Source organism: Cryptomeria japonica, chromosome 9 (genome assembly GCF_030272615.1).
Source record: "Cryptomeria japonica chromosome 9, Sugi_1.0, whole genome shotgun sequence".
NCBI lineage: Eukaryota > Viridiplantae > Streptophyta > Pinopsida > Cupressales > Cupressaceae > Cryptomeria > Cryptomeria japonica.
Window position 1 is genome coordinate 268315049 of NC_081413.1, and position 27116 is coordinate 268342164.

Here is a 27116-nt window from a genome sequence, read left to right on the forward strand (position 1 = left end):
GACTTGCTCTTTTATTTTATTTTTTTAATGCCTACAGTCATCAAAATTTAGATGAATGTGGACACTTTTTCTCAAAAACCACAAATTTCATTGCCAATTCCTTCTCTGTTGAAACAAAATGTTGAATTATCATTGGAATTCCGATGACTTCGGGCATTTTTTCAAAAAAAAAAAATCAAATTTGGTCACAATATACCTTCTCCATTGGAAACCTCCATCAAAATTTTAGGCCAAATGTATTAGTGTTTGTACTTGTTAAAATTTGATGTCACAAAATGCAGAGGAAAAGGAGGCATTGGTATGCTTCTATCATATGGATAAGGACATATATCATTAATTGTGAGTCCTTTGTGGTAATGTCTAATCAAGCTGAAATTCGAAAATCAATTTAGAGATATGAAAAATAAGAATGCATCATGAAGCAATCTTTTCCAGACCTTCATGCAAAGCTATCAAATATCATAACCAATGTTATGGGAAGATTCAGTAGAGAAAAATAACATAGAAAGCCATCTAGATAACAAATAACATATTGAAGAGAAATATAATGAAGATGCATCAAAAAATTTCATCCATACTTCGCCACTATCTTTCTTATTTTGAGATTTTGAACTTGATGATGTTTATTGATGAACTTTCATTTGTTCTTTAAATTTCTCTTTTTTAGTGGGTTCACGAGGTTCTCTAAAATTTTCTACAAGCTTGTAATCACTAGATAATTTGTAGGAACTCCATTCCCATTTATTTGAATCTTTGGAATACTTTTTTCCTTGTTGTTGGTCATTAATCAAATCAGGATAAGTAATTTACAATGTTGCTTGGGATTCAAGACCACATTATCTCAATGGTGCAAAATCAAGTCCTTTTGTCTGTTGTTTCTTTGCCACTAATTTTGGTTGCAGTGGTTCCACGATACCTTCCTTTTGTAGACCAAGAGGACCTTTCTCATCATATCCCTTTTTTCTGGTAAAAAATTGAAGCCTTTTCCATAGTTTTCAACTGGTAATGTGATGTGGTCTTGATTAGGATGTTTTTCTATTCCATATAAAGAATTTTGTAGATATAGATTCTTCTTCCATTTTGTCCCATTTTTGGAAGGTAGTGGGATCCCATTTTATAATGATTGTTGATGTCTTCTTTGAAGTATGTGGTCTACCATAATTATTGGGAGAGTAATTCAATTTCTTAGATACATGGTTTGATTTAGGTTGTATTCTCCCTTGCCTTTGTCCTTGAATTTCCCTTAAATCTTTTCTTGCTTAGAAGTGGAAGCTTGCAAAGATGTTGTATTAATATATATTGAAGATGGAGTAGACTCTCCATTGATTAGGAATATATTTTTAGGTCTTGGATGAAGATCGTTGCAATATATGTATCAATTTGGATCACCTTTTACTGCCACATCAGTTCCATTGTGTGGGAATTTGATGCATTGGTAGTAAGTAGAAGGTTCTACTCTCATTTCATGTATCCATGGTCATCCCAAAAGTATATTGTATGTGGAATCATGATAGAGGGCTTGACAAATCACATCCTTTGTCATTGACCCAACTCCTAGACTTAGAGTGACTGTTCCTTTTTATGAACATTCTTTATCGTCATATACCTTTATGGTGATCCGCTTTCTATAATACAAACCTTGTTTAGAGTATCCTAATTGTATGAAATCTTTTAATGTATGAATATTGAGACCTACTCCTCCATCTATCAAGACTCATTTTATATGGTGTTTATGCATGAAAGCTTCTACGTGAAGTGGTGCATTGTGTGGTTGTTTAAGATATGTGTCATCTATTTGTATGAATGTAAGGTAATGGGGGTAGAAAGGTGTCCCATAATGGATTGAAACTATTCCACATTTAGATTGGTAGGAATGGATTTCACTAACAATATCTTGTTCAAAATAGCTTTGTGTGAGGATGAAATGCACAAAATCTCAAGGATTGAAACAAGTGTGGCTATCTTTTCCAATTGATCTACAAGATCATATTCATTCTTGGTAGATGGTGATTTTTTTTTGGATGCAACACCTTGTAAAGTAACTTTAGTCCCAACCGGTGTTGAGAGGGGATGAGTGAAACAACACTTTACCATTTTTACACAATAAATTTTTTTAACTCAAACCAACACTATCTTAATAATCATCAATACACATAATTACTATAGAGGAATATGCATGCATGAAAAGATATACAATGACACCAAGATATATCTCATGGAAACCCAAATGGGAGAAAACCATGGTGTGAGTAGGAACTCATAAAATTTGTGATCTTCTAGAGTATTCCCGGTAAAGAGCCATCCCTATTAGGAGATAACAAAGAAACTATTAGGTGCCACCGGGTTAAGGTATTTTGTTTAAGGCCTCTTAGTGCCTTTACCCTCTTAAAGGTAGACTGGTTAAAGGTCTTAAAAACATCAATTAAGATGTCACATAGTTAAGGGATTTTACAAAGAGACCTATTAATGTCCACCCAGTTAAAGTACTTAAGTTGCAATGGTTAGAAAGCATAGGGGAATGATCTTATAGAGTATCTACTGATAGCTTGTCAGATTATAGTGAAAATCATGCACCGGTTGTGTCTCCTCTACACAACACTAATTTTTTGCTTAAAAACTTCAACTCTGCACTCTATCGGTCCTTTGACCCTCTACTCTGCACTCTACCAGTGCTCTGACCCTCAGCTCTACATTCTATCAGTCCTCTAACCCTCAACTCTACACTTTGTCAGTCCTCTAACCCTCAGCTCTGCACTTTGCTGGTCCTTTGACCCTCAGCTTTGCACTCTGCCGGTCTACAACACAAACTCTCTCCTTTGCTAAGTATTTTAGCACTACCTCTCACTCTGGTGTGCACTTTGGATCACCTTCTACAAGATCTGTACATTGCAAATTTTACAATCTAAAATATCTTGAGTGAATTCAAAATAATTTATACATTGTTTGTCATCACCTTCAAGTGTTTCCTTAATCAATGCAATCACAAATTATGGAGGATTTCAAATTAAAAATATCTCACTCTTTCTCTGCATTCCATGCAACAACTCCGCTAACTACTCAACCAATTTTTCCACTCCATCCCCCAAAAATGGTGACTTCTGAGCTAGGTTCAGTCATATAAATGCGAACTAGAAAATGTGCAGGTAATCACAGCTTAATTGCATGATGACTGAAGTTGACTTCACTAACTTTTAGTTTGGCATAGACACAAGCTCACCAACTCACCTTTTTCCACTACAACTCAATAACTAATCACCACTCTAAGATTTATGGTGATCACCTATCTTCCTTCTACCTCACTGGTGTACCGGTATACCACTGCACTTTATATTACTAGTTCATCCTTTGATTGCCAATTTTTTGTGCTAACATGAAGTCTCTTTCCATGTTTTCCAATGAGGTTTTGGTTTGCAGACAACCTCAAGCCTTATTTTCTAAGTCACCTTTTGTGACTTCATCATGATAAGAATGACCAACCTAAAGATCTAACCTCAACACCGATCTTCTTGAGTGATAGATCGGTTAGCTTAGTCTATCTTCCCTTGAGCTGATTTAACTTTGGTCATCTATATCTTATGTTGTTTCCATGTGTTTACAAGTCTTCACCTTTTCTATTAAGATATACCACTCCATCGATACCACTCCATCGGTCAGTGTTAGACATCAATGATAAATCTCATCAAATATATTGGTTCTCTGGATTAACCGGTTTTGTCAATGCTAATCTCCCCCTTTGGAATTGATGGCAACACTTTAGAGTCTATCTTATCAGTTGCATGCATTTTCTTCATTTCTACACCTAATCATTACTTCTACTCTGAGCAATGAATATCTCCCCCTAACACTAATAATACTCTATTTCAGTAACTTCCACTCAATCACTACTTACCAATGCTCAAACACTATAATCACATCTCCCCCTTTGAACAACAATACCAAATATGCATTTCAGTACACTTACAAGATTGCTTCCCCTAATTGAAGTAGCGCACACTTATAAATCTAGTCTTAGAAACATTTTTAATAAATTAATCATACCTGATTGATATAGAGCCCTTTTTATTTACTTTACTACAGGTAGGGGAATTACCCCTAACTTACTTCTAAGGTATTCAAAGGTATCATTCTGTATTGGCTTGGTGAAGATATCAGTCACCTACTCTTTTGTTGGTATATATTCCAACATCACTTCCTCTTCTTGAACCTATTCCCTTAGATAGTGATATTTAATAGCTATATGATTTGTCTTGGAATGCATCATCGGATTCTTGGATATGTCAATGGTACTGTTGTTGTCACAATGAATCACTTCTGGTCCAGTCAACTTTTCTTGGATACCTTCCAATAATTGTTTGATCCAAACTATCTGTGTGCAGTTGATTGTAGCAACCACATACTCAACCTCAGCTATGGATTGAGATATGCAATTTTGTTTCTTTCTTGTTCAAAACATAGTCCTATTTCTAAGAAATAATACACCTCCACTAGTGCTCTTTTTGTCATCAATGTTACCTGCCCAGTCTAAATCAGTGAAGACACTTAGGCTAAAGTCTCGTTTATGCGGATACCAGAGACCATACTCATCAGTCCCCTTTAGGTATCTAAATATTCTCTTGACTGCAACCATACGAGTCTCTTTCAGATTTGCAGAAAATATGGTAACTAAGCCAACAACTTATGTTATGTCTGGTCTACTATGTGCTGCATACTGCAACTTACCAATCATGGACTGGTAAAGTGTCTCTTTCACTTCATAATTCTCATCATATTTAGAGAGCTTGCAACCTATAACCATTGGAGTTCCAACAAGTTTGCAATCTTCCATTCCAAATGTTTGCAGAATTTCCCTTATGTACTTGGTCTGGCTAATGAATATGCCATTCTTTAGCTATGACAATTACAGGCCAATGAAGAATTTTATTTCACAAATCATGGACATCTCAAATTTGTGCTTCATTTTTTCTTCAAAACCTCTACTCATCTCATCATCTCCTCCAAATATTATGACATCAACAAAGATTTCAATTGTTAGATGTTTTCTTTCTTCTCCGGTCTACAGATACAGATTGTTGTCACTAGTTGTCTTGAACCCTATGCTTAATAGATATGAGTGCAGCCTCTCATTTCAATCTCTTGGTGCTTTTGTTAGCCCATATAGAGCCTTCTACAACTTGCATACCATATTTCTTCCATCTTCAGATGTAAACCCTTCCAGTTGCTCTATGTATACTTCTTCTTCTAAAACAACATTCAAGAATTCCGGTTTGACGTCCATTTGGTAGAGTTTTAAATTTTTGTAAGCAACATAGGCTAGCAAAATTCTGACCCCTTCTAGCCTCACCACCGGTGTGAAGGTTTCTCCATAATACAAACCTCCTTCCTGATCATAACCTTTGCAAAATAATCTTTCTTTGTTTATTATCACTTTACCTATTTCATACATTTCATTTCTAAACATACACTTAGTGCCAATTACATTTTTGTTTTCCAGTTTGGGCACTAGAGTCCATGTTTCATTTTTCTCAATCTGATCCAATCCTTCTTCCATGGCTTTGATCCGGGCATCATCTTTTAGAGACTCCTTTGTTTTTTTGGGCTCAATTATGGAGAGTAGACAAACATTCTCTCTTGCTCTTCTTCTGGTTAGTACTCCTACATCTTTGTCACCAAAGATATTTTTAGTGAAGTGATTATTTCAGACATACTTTGCTAATACTTGTTCATTTCTTGGAGCTTCTTCTACCAGTTGTGTAGGTTCTACTTCACAAGCATATTCTCTTGACACTTCAATAGGATCCTCTTCAGAAGGTTCCATCGGTGTAGTGTACTTGAATCCTTTATAGTCCTCTAGTTCACTCTTACTATCCTGTTCATTTTTCTTAGAGTACTCATCTGCTCTGATATTTGCACTCTCCACAATCTTATCGATTCTTTAGTTCAAACATTGGTATGCCTTACTTTTTGTGGAGTAACCTAAGAAGGTTCCTTCATTACTCTTGGGTTCAAATTTTCTAGAGTACTTGTCCCTCTAGATATAGAACCTACTTCCAAATACTTTGAAATAACAGACATTAGGTGAGTATCTACACTATAATTCACAGGGAGTTTTATTTGTCCCTTTCTTTACATATATTTGGTTCAAGGTGTACACAACAGTGTTCATTGCTTCTCTCCAAAAGATATGTGGAATATCCTTATGTATCATCAAGGTCCTCGCATAATCAATAAGAGTTATGTTCCTTCTTCCAGCAACCCCATTCTACTGAGTTGTTCTGGGTCACAGACATCTATCTCATAATCCCCTTCTCTTCACAGTAATTCATGAACTATTGAGATGTAAACTCTCCTCCTCTATCTGATCTGAGGCTCATGGAATTCCATGGTGAAATTAAGGTAGAAAGATGGTATAGGGTCCTAAAGGATTTTGATGACTTCACCGTCAAGGCAATTCAAGAAATCATGGGGGAAGAACACTTCAGGCAAGAATTTCGCTACAGGGTAAATTGCGACGTCCCTGCGGAATTCTCCACCATCTTGTTGTGAGCAAGCACTCGTAAAAGTGAGGTAATTCTCCTTGGGTTAATGATTTTTAAGGAGGTATTTTTAGGTCTCTTTGAGATTAATATTGGTAGCATAGATGAAAGGCTTATGATCCCCTTTCCAGAGGATTAGGGAAATAAGGAAGACAATATTCCCAAAAGGCCAGTTTTAATGGTGGGGGAAGAAGCCAAGTTTAATGAACGAATGCCCACCATCCATAGAAATGGGGATTTCCTACTACAATGGCATCACATTAAGGAGGCCCCTTACCCTAATTGGTGGATCAACTATCTTAAGGAAGAAGGGTACAGAACCCCTACGCCCACATATGTTATCCCTTTGAATAAAATTGAAGTGCTTCAATCAGTGATTATCAAAGATGAATGGGTGAAAGACATGAAAAAAAAAAATATGGGGGCCTCATGTATCTGAGAAGAATCGACTCAAACCAGGAAGAGGACCCCACATTCGGCTGTAAATGACATTGTGGACCTGTCGGACAAGGAAGATAACTAACTGAGGTTCTTTGAGAGGGATAGGATAGTTTCTTTTCTAGATAGTAATAGGAAGTGGATTGATACTCTAAGATTGTCTTTTGAGGAACTTAATCTCTTTTTGGAGTAATAGACTCTTGTAGTATACTTTAAAAAGACCCTTGTACATAATATGGGGCTGAACTATATATACTCTTAATATTATCAAGGATATATTATGCTCTGATCTATAAATACATGGTTGTTACTAACTCGAATGTATCCACAGGAATTATTTATAGCTATCTCTCGAGGCCATTGCATGTTTTTTTAAGTGAACAAAAAATGATTAAATACCTTCTCAGTCATGCTAAATTAACCTTTATTCTGATATGAACATGACATGTTTGAGAATTGCTTTGTCCATCTAGGTTCTAGCAAACTTACATTCATACAGGATATAATTTTTGAAGGAGCATGGGGTTATATGTATAACTGTCATGTCTTTTATATTCCTTTTGTTCTGTTAAGAAATATATGCATTACATTTAAAACTCATTTAACTTGTTCATGATCTATACAATCAATAGAATGGAATGTGGTCCCAAAATAAGAGATGAATCAGGGTACAATAACCTTTATGGGAGGCTGATTTCGACAACTAAGAATGGAAGGTTGAATTTAATTATTGACAATTTTTATGATAAGAAAGCCTTTATAGTGCTACTAACAATGGTCTTGGTTGTAAGGTGTGTTAAGGTGTTCCTTTTTGTAGGATTAAGGAACATGGTTGCTTCTAAATAAGCGAGTAGGAGCAATAGGAATCTTGTGCAGGCATAATCCTAGTCTCCATGATTTATATGGGTATACCCTATCCAGGAAATCTAAAGAGGAAGAGGTCTAATCCACAAAATATAGGATGTATTTAGGCTGATCTAAAAAAAAATAAAAAATCCAAAAATGTATGTAACCGGGACTGTACGTATCTTGTAGAGTATAATCAGTTAGATAAAACATCAATTTGACTTCTCTGATCTATTAAAGGATCTAGGTGAGACATGAGGTTTTCTTCGCTCCATTCTTTCCTACCGGTGCTAAAATATCGGCTTCGGCCTTTTACCGATAAAAAAAAATATAGTAATAAGATAAAAAAATAAAGAAAAAAAATTAAAATAATTCTACTTCAGATGTCCCTATTGGAAATTGAACTTGGGTCTCCATAGTGAGAACCCAGTGTTTTAACTAGTTAAGCTCAACCCCTTGGACAAGATGAAATCAAATATTAGTGATTTCCTTTCTTATGTAATTATTTATCTTCAATTTCATACTAATATTTTTAATTATTTTTATATCGAATAATTTATTTCTTTAATTGCATTATTTTATGTGCTAGTTTTCAAATAAATAAAAAAGAATAATTAAATTAATTAATTTTATTATTTATATTATTCTCAAGTGACTTTTTAAATTAAAATAAAGAAAAGAAAAAATTAAATAAAAATATAATAAATAAATAAGATCTGAAAAACAAAATCATGCTAAAGAAATAATTACAAAATAAATCCTATAAATAAGAGGGAGATGCAATAAATTCAATACCATGAAATAAGAAGAGAATAGGAGGGACAAAATTATCATACTATCTAAACTCATCATATTTATTCAAAAATAAAATAAACAAAATTTTTAAATAACAATATTTAGATTTAAGTAAATTAGTTTTAGAAAGAAAAATTAATATTAGTAATTTTTTTATTATTTAATTATTTAGCTTTAATGTTGTAACAATACTTTTACTTTTTTATTTGAAATTTGTGTTATAATTTATTTTTATTAATTGCATTATCTTAATAACTAATTTAAAATAATAATAAATTAATTCCTCTCTCTTTGATTATTTTCTAAATAAAATAAAGAAAGAAAGAATAAAATTAAAGATAAAATACAAAATTATGCCAAGCAAAGAATTAGGAAAGAAAAATCTATAAATAAGAGGGAGATGCAAGAAGTTCCATAGCACCAATAAGACTATTTTTAGGTAAAATGTAAACTAAATTGAATTGAAACAAGTGCCACACAGTGGCAAGTACTTGCCTCAATAATTTTTAGTTTAATAATAATATTTGTTATAATTATTAGAAATGTTTATTTATTGTAACTAGTATGCTATTTCTTAAATTTGTTTCGTTTTATTTTATTGTTTGAAATTTAGTGAAATTTTGGTAAGGCAAAATTTTTAATTTAAGTTTTAGCAAAATTTGTATTTGTTTAATGTAACTAATACTCATTTGAGGTGATGCATTATTAATTTGTATACAAAACAATGAACATAAGAATTATGTAATTTAAATATATAAGTGCAAACATGTCAATTAAATTTCAATTATATGCGATATGTGTGTGTGTACATGAAAGGGATGGCACGCGTGCAAGCTTTTGCAGGTGGCCGAGCTAGGGATTTGTTGCCCTAGCTCGAGGGAGGTGGAGCTACAATTCAACCATCGGGGAGAGGTTGGTGCAGGTGCTGAGGGGGAGAGGAGTTGTAGGTGGGATCAAGTTAGGCTTTGCTGTGGGTGGCATCAGTGTTTCGGGGGGCTACGGGTGGAGGGAGGTTTACGTGTGGCTGGGGGCTACGAGGGGAGGGGGTGGTCTACTTGGGGCTGGGGGTTGGGGGCTTCTATGGGCCATGGGTGGTTTAGGGGTTAGGGGTTTAGGTAGGCACTCCATCTCGGTGTGCTTTGACGGGGTGGGCCTGCTAGTCTGGTGTTCCCTCGAGAGGCCCTTCGGGGTGGGTGTCTTTCTCTTTCCTTTGTTTATTTGTCGGAGATCCGATGATGAGTAGTGGTGGTAAGGAATCACATGTTCCTTCAGTCATGGATTTTTGCACTACGGTGGGTTCAAAACCCCCACTCCGGAGTATGAAGACTTTTAACAATAAACTCTTCTCATCTGAATCGGGATCGGGGACTACTGGCGGTTCTCACATTATGAAGATTAATGGTTGCCTGGAGAGATACAGTGAGAGATCAAAGCTGGTTATTCCTCTTGAATTGATTGTTGAAGACGTTGAGTACTTTTCAAAACATTCACTTTATTGCAAGTTTTTAGGAATGAGGGTTTCTTTGAAGTTTCTAGGAAACTGGGTGCAGAGGACTTGGCGCCGGAAGGGGAAATGGAGATTATGATGTTGGAAAACAACTATTTCATGCTTACCTTCAACTGCATGGAGGTTTGTAATAGGGTCTTTGAGGGAGGTCCCTATTTTTATAATCAGGTGGGGTTGTTCATCAAGCCTTGGCATGCAGGGTTTAACCCATCGGAGGAGCTCCCAAACAAGGTTGTTGTGTGGGTTCATTTGCCTTGTGTTCCTATGGAATGCTATCGAGGGGATGTGCTACGGATGCTGGCTGCACTACTAGGGAAGCCAGTGGGATCCTCAACGCAAACCCTAGGAAGAAAGGCAATGGCTTTTTCTCGTATTTGTGTTGAAATTGATCTTAGTAAACATCTTCCAAATGCTATAGATATGAGTGTGGGCTCTTATTCATGGGTCCAGCAGCTAGATTATGAGACTTTACCTTTTCGTTGTCATTTGTACCATGATTATGGTCATTTATAGCGTAAGTGCCCTAGATATAAACCAGTAGTTTGCCAACCTCAACAATTGGCTCAGAGTCAAGATAGGGCTGGGCTGATAAAGGAAAAGCCTCTATGTCGACCGAGGTAGAGGGCGCTGATGGTTTTGTCTTAGTTAAGACAAGGAATAGGAATCAAGAACAAAAGAGGTCCTTGCAGGAGAGACAGGAGGAAGATACCTGTAATAGATTTGAGGCCTTGGACAACCTTAGCCATCAAGAAGTGAACCCAAGGTTAACTCCTTTGGACCTAGGAACTTCAGGAGGGGGTCCAGAAAGTGGTATTGAGGATTTTACTCAGGCCCTACAAGTGATTGGCAGCCAGCAAATGGAGATGGACTAGTCAGTAGGAGTCTAGCTGGGAATCACTTCGAGTTCGGAGGTAATTTTGGTTGGGGGTGAGGGCTCTTTGATAGCCTGAAATTGGAACTGATTGGGGCTAAAAGTAACAATTCTTTCATTCACTTGGGTCTACATCAAAAGAATATTAAGAAAAGTGCTACGGAGAAGAACTCAAAGGTCGGCAGGAAGAAGGATTTGGATAAAATCAAATTGATGGGACAAAATTTGGTTGAGTTAGGGTTAGTGAAGACTTTAGATTCTCACTTCTCTAGTCCTCCTAAATGATTGTTCTCTCATGGAATGTAAGGGGCTTGAATAGCGGCCCTAGACAAAAATTTGTTTGGGATTTGATGAGGAATCATTTACCGGATGTCCTACTCTTGCAAGAAACTAAACTCTCAGTGGAGAGTATGATGGGTCTGGTGTCGAAGCTCTGGGGGTGAGGTGAATGTTAGTGTATTGGGGCTGTTGGCTCCTCTGGAGGGGTGGCCTGTCTATGGAACCCTTCAAGGAATTTCTCTTTTAAGTGGATGGCTTCCAGATCTTTGCTATCAGGGGTTGCCTCTAGTCTGGAGATCAGAGATCTTATTTTGGTTACTAATATTTATGCACCTACTAATTTCTAGGGAAAATAGAACTTATGGTCTCATATTTTATATATGCGAAGGTTGGTCCCTTTCCATCCTTGGATTATGGTGGGAGCTTTCAATGCTATCTTGGAGTTGAGTGAGAAGAAGGGGGGTGTCTTTCGATTGGAGCCCTCATCTCTCCTTTTTCAGGATAGGATTTCATCGTTGCATCTTGTGGACATCAATCCTAGTAATGGTTTGTTCACTTGGAACAATAGGAGCATGAGGGAGGGTTGGATTGCAGAGAGGTTGGACCGATTTCTGGTTTCCAATTTTTGGGTTGGTGGGGGGTGGTCCACTAGTTCTGATATTCTTGACTGGAGAGGGTCAGACCATTGGCCTATCAAGCTGGTTTCTTCTTTAGCCCGGGTTGCATGCTCTCCTTCTTTCAAATTCCAACTTATGTGGCTTCAAGATCCTACTTTACCTGCTCTTGTTGAGTAGTGGTGGAGGAAGGGGAGGTTGGCCTTTGGTACAACTATGTATACCTTCACCAAGTAGCTACAGTTTGTTAAGTTCTAGCTTAAACAATGGAATTGACAAGGTTTCAAGAATGTTTTTCATGCTAAGAAAGCAGTCCAAACAAAGTTAAATGGCATCACCAGGGAAATCAGAGAGTGTGGTTTGTCTAAAGCTTTACTTAAGGAGGAGGAGAGGGTTGTCAAGGCCATAGAGGAATGGGAGCTCAGGGAAGAAATTTACTGGAAATAGAGAGCCCATATTGATTGGTCAATAATAGAGGTGAGGTGTTATTATCCTTGTAGTAGATATCTATGGAGGCTTTGCAGCTTTTTTGAACCCTCTTTAGTGAGGATTTTCAGGGGGAAGTGGAGGAGGAGAATCAGGTTCTTGCTTGCATTCCTCCTCTTGCTACTGGGGAGATGAATGAGAAACTTATGGCCCCTATATTGATGGAAGAACTCGAGAGAATTTTTTTTCAGTTGAGGAAAGGAAAAGCCCTTGGCCTAGATGAGTTCCTGGTTGAATTCTTTCAGGAGTTCTGGGATATCATCAATTTGGACTTACTAGCAGTAGTCCAAGAATCCAAAAGGAATAAACAGATGTTGAGGGCCCTAAATGCTACCTTCATTCTGCTTATCCCTAAGTGTGAGGGGGCTGACAGGTTAGGCCAGTTCTGCCCTATATCTCTGTACAATGTTATTTATAAGATCATCCTGAAGCTAATTGTAAAGTGGCTAAAGAAGTGTCTTGGGGATGTGATCTTTGAGAAATAGAGCGGTTTTGTGGAAGGGCATCAAATTTTGGATGGTGTGGTCATTTCTACGGAGACCGTTCATTCTATGGTTACCTCCAAGTAAAAAGCTATGTTTATCAAGTTGGACATGGCTAAAGCTTACGGTAGGATTCGTTGGTCTTTCCTTCAGAGGATCCTTAGGGATTTTGGTTTTGTTGAGGAATGGATTCAATGGGTTATGAGTGGACTTACATCCACTTCTCTCTTAGTGCTAATCAATGGGGATCATACCAAGTTGTTTGGTGCTTCTAGGGGCCTTCATCAAGGGGATCCCCTCTACCCTTATCTATTCATCCTCTTGGCTAAGGGCCTGTGGAGGCTGATCAAACATAATGTTGGTCAAGGTAGTAGTTGGGGGTGGAACTGGGGTAATGAATTACAACCACAGTCTCCTCTGCAATTTGTTCATGACACAAACTTGATGGGACTTGCTAGGATCAGAGAAGTTGCGAATCTGCGTAAGGTTCTAGATGTTTATCTAGCCACCTTAGGACAATTGATCAATGAAGATAAATCATATATCATTTTCTTCAACACCCCTGAAGATATTGAAAGGAGGATTGCTCTGATCTTGAGATTTCAAGTTGGCTCCTTTCCCTTGACTTATTTGGGTATTCCTATCTCTCCTGGTAACCCTCCTCGGGAGTCATGGTAGGGTATCTTGGATAAATTTCGCTCGAAGGTTGAATATTGGACTCATAGATGGTTGTCTTTTGCTATAAGGGTTCAACTGATTTAGTCAGTGGTTCAGGCTCTTTCAACTTATAGATGTATGCTTCAAGTGGCTCCCAAATGGCTCTTGAAGGACCTGGATTCTTTGGAAAGGCAATTCTTATGGGTAGGCAATCTATCCTTGTCCAAATGGAGTCTAGTAAATTGGGACCTAGTGTGTAGCCCAAAGCAATCAGGGGGTCTTGGTTTAAGGTAGGCTATTCTATTCAAGGAGGCTCTGGTAGCAAAACTATACTGGAGGTGGTGTGTTGAGCAGGATCGTGGCTGGGCTAAGATTTTGGCCTTCAAATATATACAAAGGATACCAACTCAGGAGGTTCCAAGATATCTGCTAGAGGATAAAGGCTCTATGATTTGGTATACTCTCAAGAAGGGTGCCTCTCTCACTAAGGAAGGACTCTTTTGAATCTGTAGCAAGGGGAAGAGGTCCTTTTCTGGAATGACTCTTGGGATGGGTACCCCACATTCTTGATCAATTTCCTAACCATGGGAACCTTAGCCAAAGGTTTTTGGAGGTGGGGTGGTCAAGGGTGAGTAACTTCAAGATAATTTATAGGTGTGGGAGCCTGGAGATGGAGCAGTGGAAAGATCTTAATGAGTGGCCGGTTGTTGGGATGGAGGAGGACTGTGCTGAGTTACAAGCCATTCTAGTGAATAGACACTATAGTGGCATTAAGGGTAGGGATGGACTTTCCTAGTCTCCAAATGCTAAGGGAGTCTTTATGGTAGTTAGTGGTTATAGGGAACTGTTGAACCGAAGATTGGAGGGAACTGGTGGAAACAGGTTTGGAACAATTCTTCATGGCCAAAGTGCAACTTCTTTGCATGGACTCTGGCCTGAAATAGATGCCTTACCTGGAATAATATTCATAAGAGGGGTTTCTTGGGGCCTTTGATTTGCACTTTGTGTGGCAATGGGGAGGAAGACTCCTCACATCTATTCTTCAGATGCCCCTTTTCTATGCTTATTTGGCACTACTAGTTGGGGTGTGGAAGTGTCCCTATATTCACACAGATTCATTAGTGGAATTTTGGAGCAGTTTGGGTAGACCTCCTATCTTGTCCCCCTTCCTCCAAATGGTCTGGTATATCGGGTCCATCTTGATTCTCTAGCAGATCTGGTTTGAGAGGAATAGAAGGATCTTTTGTGAGGCTAGACTGTTAGTGCAACAAGTGTGGAACAAAATCATGGTGATGATTCAAGAAACGGTGGAAGCTAAATGCTAGGTGAATTTTCATTTGGATAGAACTGAGGCAAATCTCATGAGTAGGTTTGGCTGGCAGGAGTTGTCTCTTGCCTCTACTTGTGTCAAAAGAGGTAGGTGTGCTATGAAGAAGGTCCAAATGTTGGGAAGGTGGAGGGCTCCTCAGGATGAGATTATCAATATTAACACTGATGGCTCCTCTAGGGGTAACCCAGGCTCGGTAGGGGTTGGAGGTGTTGGTATGAATTGTTTGGGGGAGGTGGAGTTCTTCTTTTCGGTGCATAAAGGGAGGCAATCTAATAATCTTATGGAGGGACTTGCTATTCTCTATGCCCTAGAGTAGACTTGGGAGTTGCGTAGAAGGAAGGTTATTTGTGAATCAGATTCACAAATTATTGTGAATTTGTTGACTGAGAAGAAAGTAAGTGGGATTCATTGGCAGCTGGCAATGATAGTTCATCAAAGTCTTCAAATTAGCTCTTTAATGGAGCAAGTCTCCTTCATCCATATTCCTTGTGAATGGAATAGAGCAGCTGATTGCTTGGCTAAGTGGGCTTCGGAACATGACAGTGACTAGAAAATTGAAGGATGGGAACATCTCTCCCTGGATTACTATGAGGTCTTGCAGAAGATTTTGGCTAAGGATATGGATAGTAATGATGTTGGCTAAGCTTGGTTGGAGCTTGAGCTTCTCTTTTTGGATCCTCAGTGCTTGGGCCCTCCTTGTAATTTTTGTGTCTTTGTCTCAATAAAGTTTTTACCCCTTTTATTCAAAAAATTTCAATTAGATGCATTTATTAACAATGTTTATTAATTATAACTAGAATTTGAAATTTAGTGCAATATTTGCAAGGAAAAAGTTTAAATTTGAGTTTTCACAAAATTCGTAATGATAACTTTGTCCTGAATTTAATTGAAAAACCTAGGAATGCAATTAGTCAATTTTTTTTACTATATTTTAGCTATTGGAATACTATGTACTAATTATTGAAACTTCAATACATGGTTATTGCTGTGAGAAGACCATGACAAAATTCTTTAGGCATGGAATTTGAAGGCAACTATTTGGCTCAGGTTTGTAAATAAGTGTGGAGCCTTTTGCTGTGCGGAACTCTTTCTTTTGGAAACAACTTTTTCGATCAAATTTTATTGATATTTTTAGCATTACCCTTCATTTCATTGCCAAATGATTGTGCAATGTGGAGTCTTAAAGAGTAAATGTCAAATTCTTCTTCTAATAGATAGCATATCGTATAGAAAATTCTTTCACCACAATTGGTTGTCACATATAGCACATGTTGAGTATATGTAAAAGAATATAAATGGGAAGACAAAGCATCAATTATTAAAGTATTGAACAACTTAAGTCACCTACATAAATCTTTTATTTATAAGCTTAAAAGTGTTACTCAGTGTTGATTAGCATTCTCTAAGCTTAATTTGTTGCTTAGTGTGTTGGGTTTTTAAGTATCCAAACCTTTGTAGAACTCTTATAATCTTTGCATCCTTCTATGTCACAACCCTCCTTTATCACTTTTTGATTTAAGTACAATTCTATTATATTTTGGTTCAGCTATTTAAAATGATTGAATGAATGTTATAAAAGAATAAAAAAAAATGAATACACACACACACTTGGAGAATATAATTACTTTTATTTATTTATTTATTTTCCACTCCCAATTATGGCACATGTTGTAGGAAGAATAAGAATATTCTAGATGAATCTCCACCACCTTGCATGTAACTCCCCCACTAAGTTTAATCAATTTGCATGAGTCCAATATTTGAAAAGAATCTCCTTTTTAATTAAATTTTCTAGATAGTGGAATGGAGGGATTTTTCTTATAGAATGATATGCAAGTTTCAAAGAAGGGAGTTGATTATGTTTTGAAGGAAATTTCTCAAGTTTTAGAAGTAGATCTTCTTTGGTAGTCTCATTTTCATTGTAGGAATTTTAAGTTGTTGTTTGAAGAATTTCTCTCAAGTTGCAAGGAAGGATCAAAAGGATAACTAATGGATTCAACATCAAGCTAGATAAACAAGGTTCTCTCCTTGTTATTTCACATTCACTTGTGAGGAATTAGTATTATCAAAAGAAAAAAATAGTTATAGATCTTCCTTTATATAAAGACATTTTTTTTATTTGACTGTAAATCTTTTATTTAGGGATAAATAATAATGATAATGCTTTCATATAGTGCATGTAAAAGATAGTTATTTATTTATTTTATTTCCCTTAAGAAAATATGCACATGATCTTGCTTTTTGTTTTTTTCAATGATTTTAGCAAAAAATTAAAATCATATTCCTTTAATTGTTTAAAATCTCTTTTTCTGAGATTAAAATTCTTCCCTATGTGATTGAATCTTAATCTTTATCTCTTCCCTCTAATTCAGTTCTCTGGTTCTTTGAATGGAAATCTGAATCTCATTCTTTAATCTCTCTGTGATTATTTGTTAAATAATTCCTTCTGTGATTATTAGTTAAACAAATATCTCTGTGATTATTAGATAAATAATTCTTTCTGTGATTATTAGTTAAACAAATCTCTCTGTGATTATTAGTTAAATAATTCTTTCTGTGATTATTAGTTAAACAAATCTCTCTGTGATTATTAGTTAAATAAATCTCTCTATGATTATTAGTTAAATAAATCTCCCTATTAGATCTCTCTGTGAATATTAGTTGAATAAAATCCTCCTGTGAATACTAGAAATGAATATTGGAAATAAACAATCCTCCTGTGAATACTGGAAATGAATACTGGAAATAAATAATCTTCCTATGAATACTGGAAATAAACAATCTGCCTGTGAAAACTAGAAATGAACTATCTCCTTGTGAATACTGGAAACAAACTCTCTATCCCCCTATGAATACTGGAAATATTAACCTCCTGTTTATTGTAAAATCAATCTAAAACAATTGTTTGATTATTTATTTTATTCATGTTCTTATTTTCATAAATAAATACTCTTTTGTTACATATATATCATTAAATAATTGGAAATGTAAACTATATATATATATATATATATATATATATATATTAAATGTATTTTAAATGATAAAATGTATTAAATAGCGAGCGCCATATTCCTGAAAATTATTTTGGGTATCGGGCGGCATGCGGGTAGTGGCGACACTTATTGTAACTGGCAGGGGGAGGTGGTACCCTCCACTTCCCCTGCGATCACTGTCACGGTAGTGGCCGGAGGGAAGTGGAGGGGACCACAGGGTCCCCTCACCATTGCAGGCCTACTTTTGTAGACCCGTAGTGGTGATGGGACCCGTGGGTCCCACTCCCACTCCCTCCATTTCATCCTTTTTTTTAAAAAGTACCATTTCAATTAAATTCGTGGCAATTTGTACAAAGTTAATATTCTTTTATATAAATTTTAGTTTAATAAAAAATTTTAAACTTAGGTAAATTTTTAGATTTATAATTAGTTGTAGAAAATTTATAAATTGTAAATTAAATTATAGCTTCTTAAATCCACTGATCAATTTATCCACGTCAATATGATTTGAAGCTAAATTCTATTGTTGGGACTTGTGAATTTATAGGCGATATTCTTGCATGTAACTTACACTACCTTTGCCTCATGCAAATTCCTTACATTGATTAAATTTATTGGCGTCTCCATCTCCATGCAAGTTACACATTTAAATGTTATTATGCAAGTTTCCTAATTGTTATTATTATGCAAAGTTATATTTCAAGTTTTGAATCATAAAAAAATTTATGATAGTTATGGTTGTTATTCCATGTAACTCATCAAGTAGTTATATCAATTAATTGAGCTTTGCAATGTCTAATTATACGCGTTAAATTCATAATTATTTTTCCAAGCATGATGTTTATCATAAGTTAGAAAATTAAATAAAGGAAGTTGGAAAACCAAAACCTAGTAGTGTTCGGTATATACAGTGCCTCTGGGTCATGCTTATGGTTAATGTCGTCATGATGAACTACTGCACTTAACACCTAATAAAGCTACATCAATGACATTCGTGGCATCGTCCCTATAAATCATCAGGGGAGTAATAAGGCACACTTGGAAGTTAAAATCCAAGGGGCAAGTAATCTCCCTTGGATCGATAATTTAATAAGATAATTCTAAAATGATCTTTCATTCGCTGAGTTAAACTATAGTAAACCCCTATAAGGATGATGAGTGAAATGCTTTTATAAAATTGATTTAATCTTGAAGAATTGTTGTCAATTAACAATTGGTTAAGGGTGATGCTTACGTTAAGAATTAGGATCTAGTTGTTTTAGGCCACAAGCAATAGGCCATCTTGAGCCTTTGATTAAGCGCTACCATCGTGGGTAGCAACTGTAGAGAAACTATTTGGGACATTGACCCTAGAAAGGGTTGCATACCCACTAATCAGTTTACATCAAACCATAGAGTAGAAAATAGAACTATGTACTTTACGCCTTGATTATGTGCCAAAGCGGGTATGTAGGCAGTCTTGGGATGGAGCTGTCCCTCGTACTCAGGCCTTCATGGGTGGGGTCTAGGCTTGGTAAGAGAAGGGTTGAGTAGAATCCTAATTTGAAAGATAAGCATAATAAAATGGAAAAAGTAATTCAACGCATACTCAGAAGGAATCCCCTATGGATTCTCTTGACTTCCTCGGGCTTTAAGCCAAATTCCAAGGTGGAATTCAAGCTTGAATTATGTTATTTAATTACTCCTAAGGATAGCGACCTCGGTGCACTTTTGTTAGAAGAGTGTAGTACTTAGTGATTGGCTCAGGACCTGAATGGTCCTGATGAGTCTAAGTCTCTGGCTAGAGCACCTCCTATCCCGATTGGATAGATGCCTATCCCATATTGGATAGATGAAATCTTATATCTCATATGGATAGATGCCTAACCTGTATGGTTAGATGCTCATCCTGGATGGATGAATACCTAATCCTAATGGATGGATGCCCAGAGTATGTGACTGAATCAAACACAATGATTAAATAAAAAAAAAGAATGGTCAAATTTGTTGGGTTAAGTATGGTGGGTTCTTACATGTGGTATCAGAGCAAAGATTCAAATCTAGGCCTTGTGCTCACTTCAATTTACACAACTAAGGGAATGTTTTGCAATGGTAGAAATTAAATTTTAAAATCCTAAACCAAGAACTAACTACATAATTTAAATTTTAGGTAAAAACCTAGAATGGGTAGAGGAAGAGGAAGGGGTAATGGAAGATGTACTACCACTAGGAGTCAAAGGGAAGAAAAACATGAGGAAAACATGAAGAAAACCATGAGGAAGACCATGAAGGGGATCAACATAACCCAGGAAATAATGAAGATGGGGTCGAGGCTATAATCAACCTTATAACTGAGCAAAGAGATAAAATCAACTTCTTGGAACAATCAATGTAGGACCTTAGGGCAAGGCAAAATGACTTTGAAAATTGAAGTGGTACTAAAAATAGAAACCTTGGTAGCAATCAAGGGAATATGATGAGTAATAGGAAAGAAAATAATATATTGGAACTCTCCAAGGATCTAAAGAAAATCACCCCTCCTAAGTTCGATGGGAGGCAAATTGGTGAAGGAGCTGAGAATTGGTTAAATAAAATGGAAAAGTATTTTGAACTAAGAGATTCTAGCGAAATAACCAATTTCAATTCTAATTGACACTGGGTCATCTGAATGTTTCATCTCACCTGAATTAGTAAGCAAATATGCATTAAAAGTTAATCAAATGGAGTCATCATGGATGGTTCAATATAGGGATAAGGCAACTAGGGAAGTAACTAAGTGTTTGTCGAGGGCAAGGGTACAATTTCTTGAGTTTGAAACAAGGGTAGATCTCTATGTGGCACCCCTAGGATTATATGATGTAATTATTGGAATGAGTTTGTTAACAGACCATCAGGCTAATGTAGATTGGTATAGCAAAGTTGTTGAATGTTTGGATGATGGAGGAAAAAGGGTAAAAAACTAAGGAAAGTTTAAACCCATTAATATAGAAACCATCTTAGCCATGCAATTAAAGAAGGAAAGAAGAAGAGGATGCCTAATCTATATGGTTGAAATTGATGAAGGAAAAGAGGAAAATACCCCAACCTTTGAAAATACCCCCTTCTTAAAGGAATTCAAGGATGTATTTCCAGAAGAGTTACTTGGCTTACCTCCTAAAAGGAAGTTTGACTTTTCTATCGAAGTACTACCAGGAGCTGAACTAGTATCAAGGACACCTTACCGAATGAACACAACTGAATTATGAGAGCTCAAAATGCAATTAGAGGAACTCTTAGCTAAGGGATTAATAAGGCCAAGTGCATCACCATGGGGAGCACCAATCTTATTTGTTAAGAAGAAGGATGGAACCTTAAGACTATGCATTAGCTATAGGATGTTGAACAAGGTCACAATAAAGAATAGGTATCCCTTACCTTGCATAGAGGATTTTTTGACCAAATGAATGGAGCAACAGTTTTCTCAAAGATAGACCTCCAGTCAGGGTACCATCAACTCAGAATTAAGGAGGAGGACATTCTAAAGACAACTTTTAGGACTAGATATGGGCATTATGAGTTCACAGTAGTTCCTTTTGGTGTAACCAACGCCCCAACTACATTTATGAACCTAATGAATAGTGTACTCCATGACTACTTGGATAAATTTGTTTTGGTATTTCTAGATGACATATTGATTTACTCTAGGAATGAGGAGGAACATTTAGTACACCTACAAATTATTTTGCAAAGGTTGAGAGAACGTAAGTTATATCGGAAATTGTCAAAATGTGCCTTCTTTGATGAAAAGATTCACTACCTTGGGCATATAATATCAAAGGAAGGAATAGCAATTGATCTAGATAAGATAAGGGAAATAGTAGAATGGCCGATCCCTAAAAACATTTCTGAGGTAAGAAGATTTATGGGGCTAGTAGGTTACTATAGGAGGTTTGTGGAAGGATTCTCTTAGATAGAAAACCCCATCACCTTATTACAGAGGAAGAGTAAAAGGTTTGTGTGGACAGAACAAAGTGATAAGGCATTCCAAATCTTGAAGGGAAAACTAACTTCAGCACCCATTCTAAAGGTACAAGATCCAAATGGACACTTCACAGTCATAACTGATGCTTCTATTGAAGGTTTAGGAGGAGTACTTGTCTAAGATGAAGGGGTAGTAGCTTATGAATCCAGAAAGCTAAAGACTCATGAAGTTAATTATGCACCCCATGACTTAGAGTTGGTAGCGATTGTGCATGCCCTACAAAAATGGAGACACTTCTTACTAGGGAAGCCCTTTGAGTTAAAGTCAGATAACCAAGGAATAAAGTACATCTTTACACAACCCCACTTAAATGATAGAAAAAGAAGTTGGTTAGAGTTTCTAAGTGAATATGAGTTTGAAATTGAATATATTAAGGGGAAGGAAAATAGGCTGGCAGATGCCTTAAGTAGGAGGAGACACTTGATGACTATAGCAACTTTCAAAACTTCTTTCAAAAGGAAAGTAATGGATGAGCAGGAACATGACCCATGGTATGAGAAAGTCAAATTGACATTAGAACACAATCCAACCGATCCTAAGATTGAAGGGTATACACTAGACGAAGATGGATTGCTCAAATTCAATAATAGAATCTATATTCCTAATTCAAGATACTTAAGGGAAGTAGTCTTGGCTGAGGCCCACAAAGCCCCTTATCTAGGGCACCCAGGAGTTAACAAACTTTATGCAGATCTAAAGAAGTTATACTTTTGGCAAGGGATGAAGAAAGACATACTCAAGTATGTGGCTAGATGTTTGGAGTGTCAAAGAGTAAATGCAGAACATAGACATCCAGCTGGATTGTTACAATTACATGATGTACCTCAACACAAGTTGCAAGTTATTAGCATGGATTTTGTACAAGGGTTACCCACGTCACCTTCTAGACATGATACAATAATGGTGGTAATTGGCAAACTCACTAAGGTGGCACACTTTATACTAGGGAAACTGATGGATGATGCACCTACCTTGGCTAGGTGTTTTGTTAAGGAAATATTTAGGTTTGCATGGAATACCAGAGAAAATCATATCAAATAGAGATGCTAGATTCACTTCAAGGTTTTGGAAAACTCTCTAGTCAGCTCTGGGAACTCAACTAAATTTTAGCACTGCATACCATCCTGAAACCGATGGTCAGACAGAAAGGACAAATCAAATTATGGAAGACCTACTTCGCATGTACTGCATGTACCAACAAAAGAAATGGGAAGAGTACCTACCTCAGGTAGAGTTTGCTTACAATAATACATGTCAAACATCTTTGGGAATGGCACCTTTCGAAGCATTGTATGGTAGACCATGTCGAACACCTTTGAGTTGGGATAGTCTTGAAGATAGAATAATTATTCAACTAGATATGTTAAAGGAAATGGAAAGGAAAACTAAGGAAATTAGACAGAGATTGAAGGAAGCCTTAGATAGGCAAAAAAGTTATGCGGACAAAAATAGGACACCAAGGGAGTTTGAGGTGGGAGAGAAAGTCTTCCTAAGGGTTAGGCCACACAAGAGTTCAATAAGATTTGGGAAAAAGACTAAGCTTGCACCTCGTTATGTTGGGCCTTCCCAAATTTTGGGAAGGATTAATCCAGTTACATATTGGCTGGCCTTACCTCCCTAGTTGAGCCGAATCCATGATGTCTTCCATGTATCTCTTCTTAAAAAGTATGTACCTGATGAGAAACACATTTTGAATTGGGATGCTTTACAGGTCTAGGAAATGGGAGGAATAATGATAGAGCCATTCAAAATCTTGGAGAGGTGCCAGTGCTAGTTGCGCAACAGAGAGGTTGATTAGTGCAAAGTACAACGGGACCAGTATGATGTAAAGAATGCCACGTGGGAAGATACTAAGGAAATGCAGTAGTTGTTTCCTTTCTTGTTTTAATCATGAACTATGTACTCATTTGGATGTGTTCAATAACTGCGTCGGGACAATGCACAAATTAAGGGGGGGAGGATGTCACAACCCTCCTTTATCACTTTTTGATTTAAGTACAATTCTATTATATTTTGGTTAAGATATTTAAAATGATTGAATGAATGTTATAAAAGAATTAAAAAAAATGAATATACACACACACACACTTGGAGAATATAATTATTTTTATTTATTTATTTATTTTCCACTCCCAATTATGGCACATGTTGTAGGAAGAATAAGAAGCTTCTAGATGAATCTCCACCACCTTGCATGTAACTCCCCCACTAAGTTTAATCATTTTGCATGAGTCCAATATTGGAAAAGAATCTCCTTTTTAATTAAATTTTATAGATAGTGGAATGGATGGATTTTTCTTATAAAATGATATGCAAGTTTCAAACAAGGGAGTTGATTATGTTTTGAAGGAAATTTCCCAAGTTTTGGAAGTAGATCTTCTTTGGTAGTCTCATTTTCGTTGCAGGAATTTTAAGTTGTTGTTTGAAGAATTTCTCTCAAGTTGCAAAGAAGGATCAAAAGGATAACCAGTGGATTCAACATCAAGCTCAATAAACCAGGTTCTCTCCTTGTTATTTCACATTCACTTGTGAGGAATTCATATTATCAAAAGAAAAAAATAGTTATAGATCTTCCTTTATATAAAGATATTTTTTTTATTTGACTATAAATCTTTTATTTAAGGATAAATAATAATGATAATGCTTTCATATAGTGCATGTAAAAGATAGTTATTTATTTATTTTATTTCCCTTAAGAAAATATGCACATGATCTTGCTTTTTGTTTTTTTCAAAGATCTTAGCAAATAGAAAATCATATTCCTTTAATTGTTTAAAATCTCCTTTTCTGAGATTAAAATTCTTCCCTGTGTGATTCAATCTTAATCTTTATCTCTTCCCTCTAATTCATTTCTCTGGTTCTTCGAATGGAAATCTAAATCTCATTCTTTAATCTCTCTGTGATTATTAATTAAATAATTCCTTCTGTAATTATTAGTTAAACAAATCTCTCTGTGAGTATTAGTTAAATAATTCTTTCTGTGATTATTAGTTAAACAAATCTCTCTGTGATTATTAGTTAAATAATTCTCACTGTGATTATTAGTTAAACAAATCTCTCTGTGATTATTAGTTAAATAAATCTCTCTGTGATTATTAGTTAAATAAATCTCTCTGTTAGATCTCTCTGTGAATATTAGTTGAATAAAATCCTCCTATGAATACTAGAAATAAAAAATCCTCCTGTGAATACTGGAAATGAATACTGGAAATAAATAATCTTCTTGTGAATACTAGAAATAAACAATCTCCCTGTGAAAACTGGAAATGAACTATCTCCCTGTGAATACTGGAAACAAACTCTCTATCCCCCTATGAATACTGGAAATATTAACCTCCTATTTACTGTAAAATCAATCTAAAACAATTGTTTGATTATTTATTTTATTCAAGTTCTTGTTTTCATAAATAAATACTCTTTTGTTACATATATATCATTAAATAGTTGGAAATGAAAACTATATATATATATATTAAATGTATTTCAAATGATAAAATGTATTAAATAGCAAGCGCCATATTCCTGAAAAATTATTTTGGGTATCGGGCGGCGTGCAGGTAGTGGTGGCAGTTATTGTAACCGCCGGGGGGAGGTGGTACCCTCCACTTCCCCTGTGGTCACTGTCACGGCAGTGGCCACAGGGAAATGGAGGGGACCATGGGGTCCCCTCACCATTGCAGGCTTGCTTCTGCAGACCCGCAGTGATAATGGGACCCATGGGTCCCACTCCCACTCCCTCCATTTCATCCTTTTTAAAAAAAAATACCATTTCAATTAAATTTGTGGCAATTTGTATAAAGTTAATATTTTTTTTATATAAATTTAAGTTTAATAAAAAATTTTAAACTTAGGTAAATTTTTAGATTTATTATTAGTTGTAGAAAATTTATAAATTTTAAATTAAATTATAGCTTCTTAAATCCACTTAGCAATTTATCCATGTCAATATGATTTGAAGCTAAATTCTATTTTTGGGACTAGTGACTTTATAGGCGATATCCTTGCATGTAACTTACACTACCTTCGCCTCATGCAAATTCCTTACATTGATTACATTTATTGGCGTCTCCATCTCCATGCAAGTTACATGTTTAAATATTATTATGCAAGTTTCCTAATTGTTATTATTATGCAAAGTTATATTTCAAGTTTTGAATAATTAAAAAAATTATGTTAGTTATGGTTGTTATTCCATGTAACTCATCAAATATTTATTTCAATTAATTGAGCTTTGCAATGTCTAATTATATGCATTCAATTCATAATTATTTTTCCAAGCATGATGTTTATCATAAGTTAGAAAATTAAATAGAGGAAGTTGGAAAACCAAAACCTAGTATCGTTCGGTATATACAATTCCTCTGGGTCACGCTTATGGGTAATGTTGTTGTGTTGAACTACTATAGTTAATTCCTAATAAAGCTACATCAATGACATCTATGGTATCGTCCCTATAAATCGTCGGGGAGTAATAAGGGACACTTGGAATTTAAAATCCAAGGGGCAAGTAAACCCCCTTGGATCGACAATTTAATAAGATAATTCTAAAACAATCTTTCATTCGCTGAGTTAAAATATAGTAAACCCCTATAGAGATGATGAGTGAAATGCTTTTATAAAATTGATTTAATCTCGAAGAATTGTTGCCGATTGATAATTGGTCAAGCGTGACGCTTATGTTAAGAATTAGGATCTAGTTGTTTTAGGCCACAAGCAATAGGCCATTTTGAGCCTTTGTTTAAGCACTACCATCATAAGTAGCAACCGTAGAGAAACTGTCTGGGACGTTGACTGTAGAAAGGGTTGCATACCCACTAATCAGTTTACATCAAACCATAGAGTAGAAAATAGAACTACATACTTTACACCTTGATTCCGTGCCGAAGTGAGTATTTAGGCAGTCTTGGGATGGAGTTGTCCCTTGTACTCAGGTGTTCATGGGTGGGTTCTAGTCTTGGTAAGAGAAGGGTTGAGTAGAATCCTAATTTGAAAGATAAGCATAATAAAATGGAAAAAGTAATTCAGCACATACTCAGAAGGAAACCTATATGGATTCACTTGACTTCCTGGGGCTTTAAGCCAAATTTTGAGGTGGAATTCAAGCTTCAATTATGTTATTTAACTACTCCTAAGGATGACTACCTCGATGTACTTTTGTTAGAAGAGTGTAGTAAGTGAGTGGCTCAGGACCCTAATGGTCCCATTGAGTCTAAGTCTCTGGCTCGAGCACCTCCTATCCCAATTGGATAGATGCCTACCTCGTATGGGTAGATGCCTATCTC

The 27116-nt window shown here is 36.1% G+C and overlaps 1 protein-coding gene across 1 annotated transcript; it reads left to right on the plus strand.

Moving 5' to 3' along the window:
- The first annotated feature begins 9847 nt into the window (after window positions 1-9847).
- Window positions 9848-10632, plus strand: LOC131061871 (uncharacterized). The gene is made up of 2 exons (XM_057995727.2): window positions 9848-10083; window positions 10149-10632. Exons 1-2 carry the CDS (start codon window positions 9848-9850, stop codon window positions 10630-10632), a joined length of 720 nt encoding a protein of 239 aa, XP_057851710.2.
- The last annotated feature ends 16484 nt before the right edge of the window (window positions 10633-27116 follow it).

What these genes read in the sequence shown, in the direction of transcription:
- LOC131061871 (XM_057995727.2), top strand. Translation starts at nt 9,848, where the DNA reads ATGAGTAGTGGTGGTAAGGAATCACATGTTCCTTCAGTCATGGATTTT. An exon ending in TTGATTGTTGAAGACGTTGA is followed by an intron (nt 10,084 to 10,148) that starts GTACTTTTCAAA and finishes TGAAGTTTCTAG; the next exon opens with GAAACTGGGTGCAGAGGACT.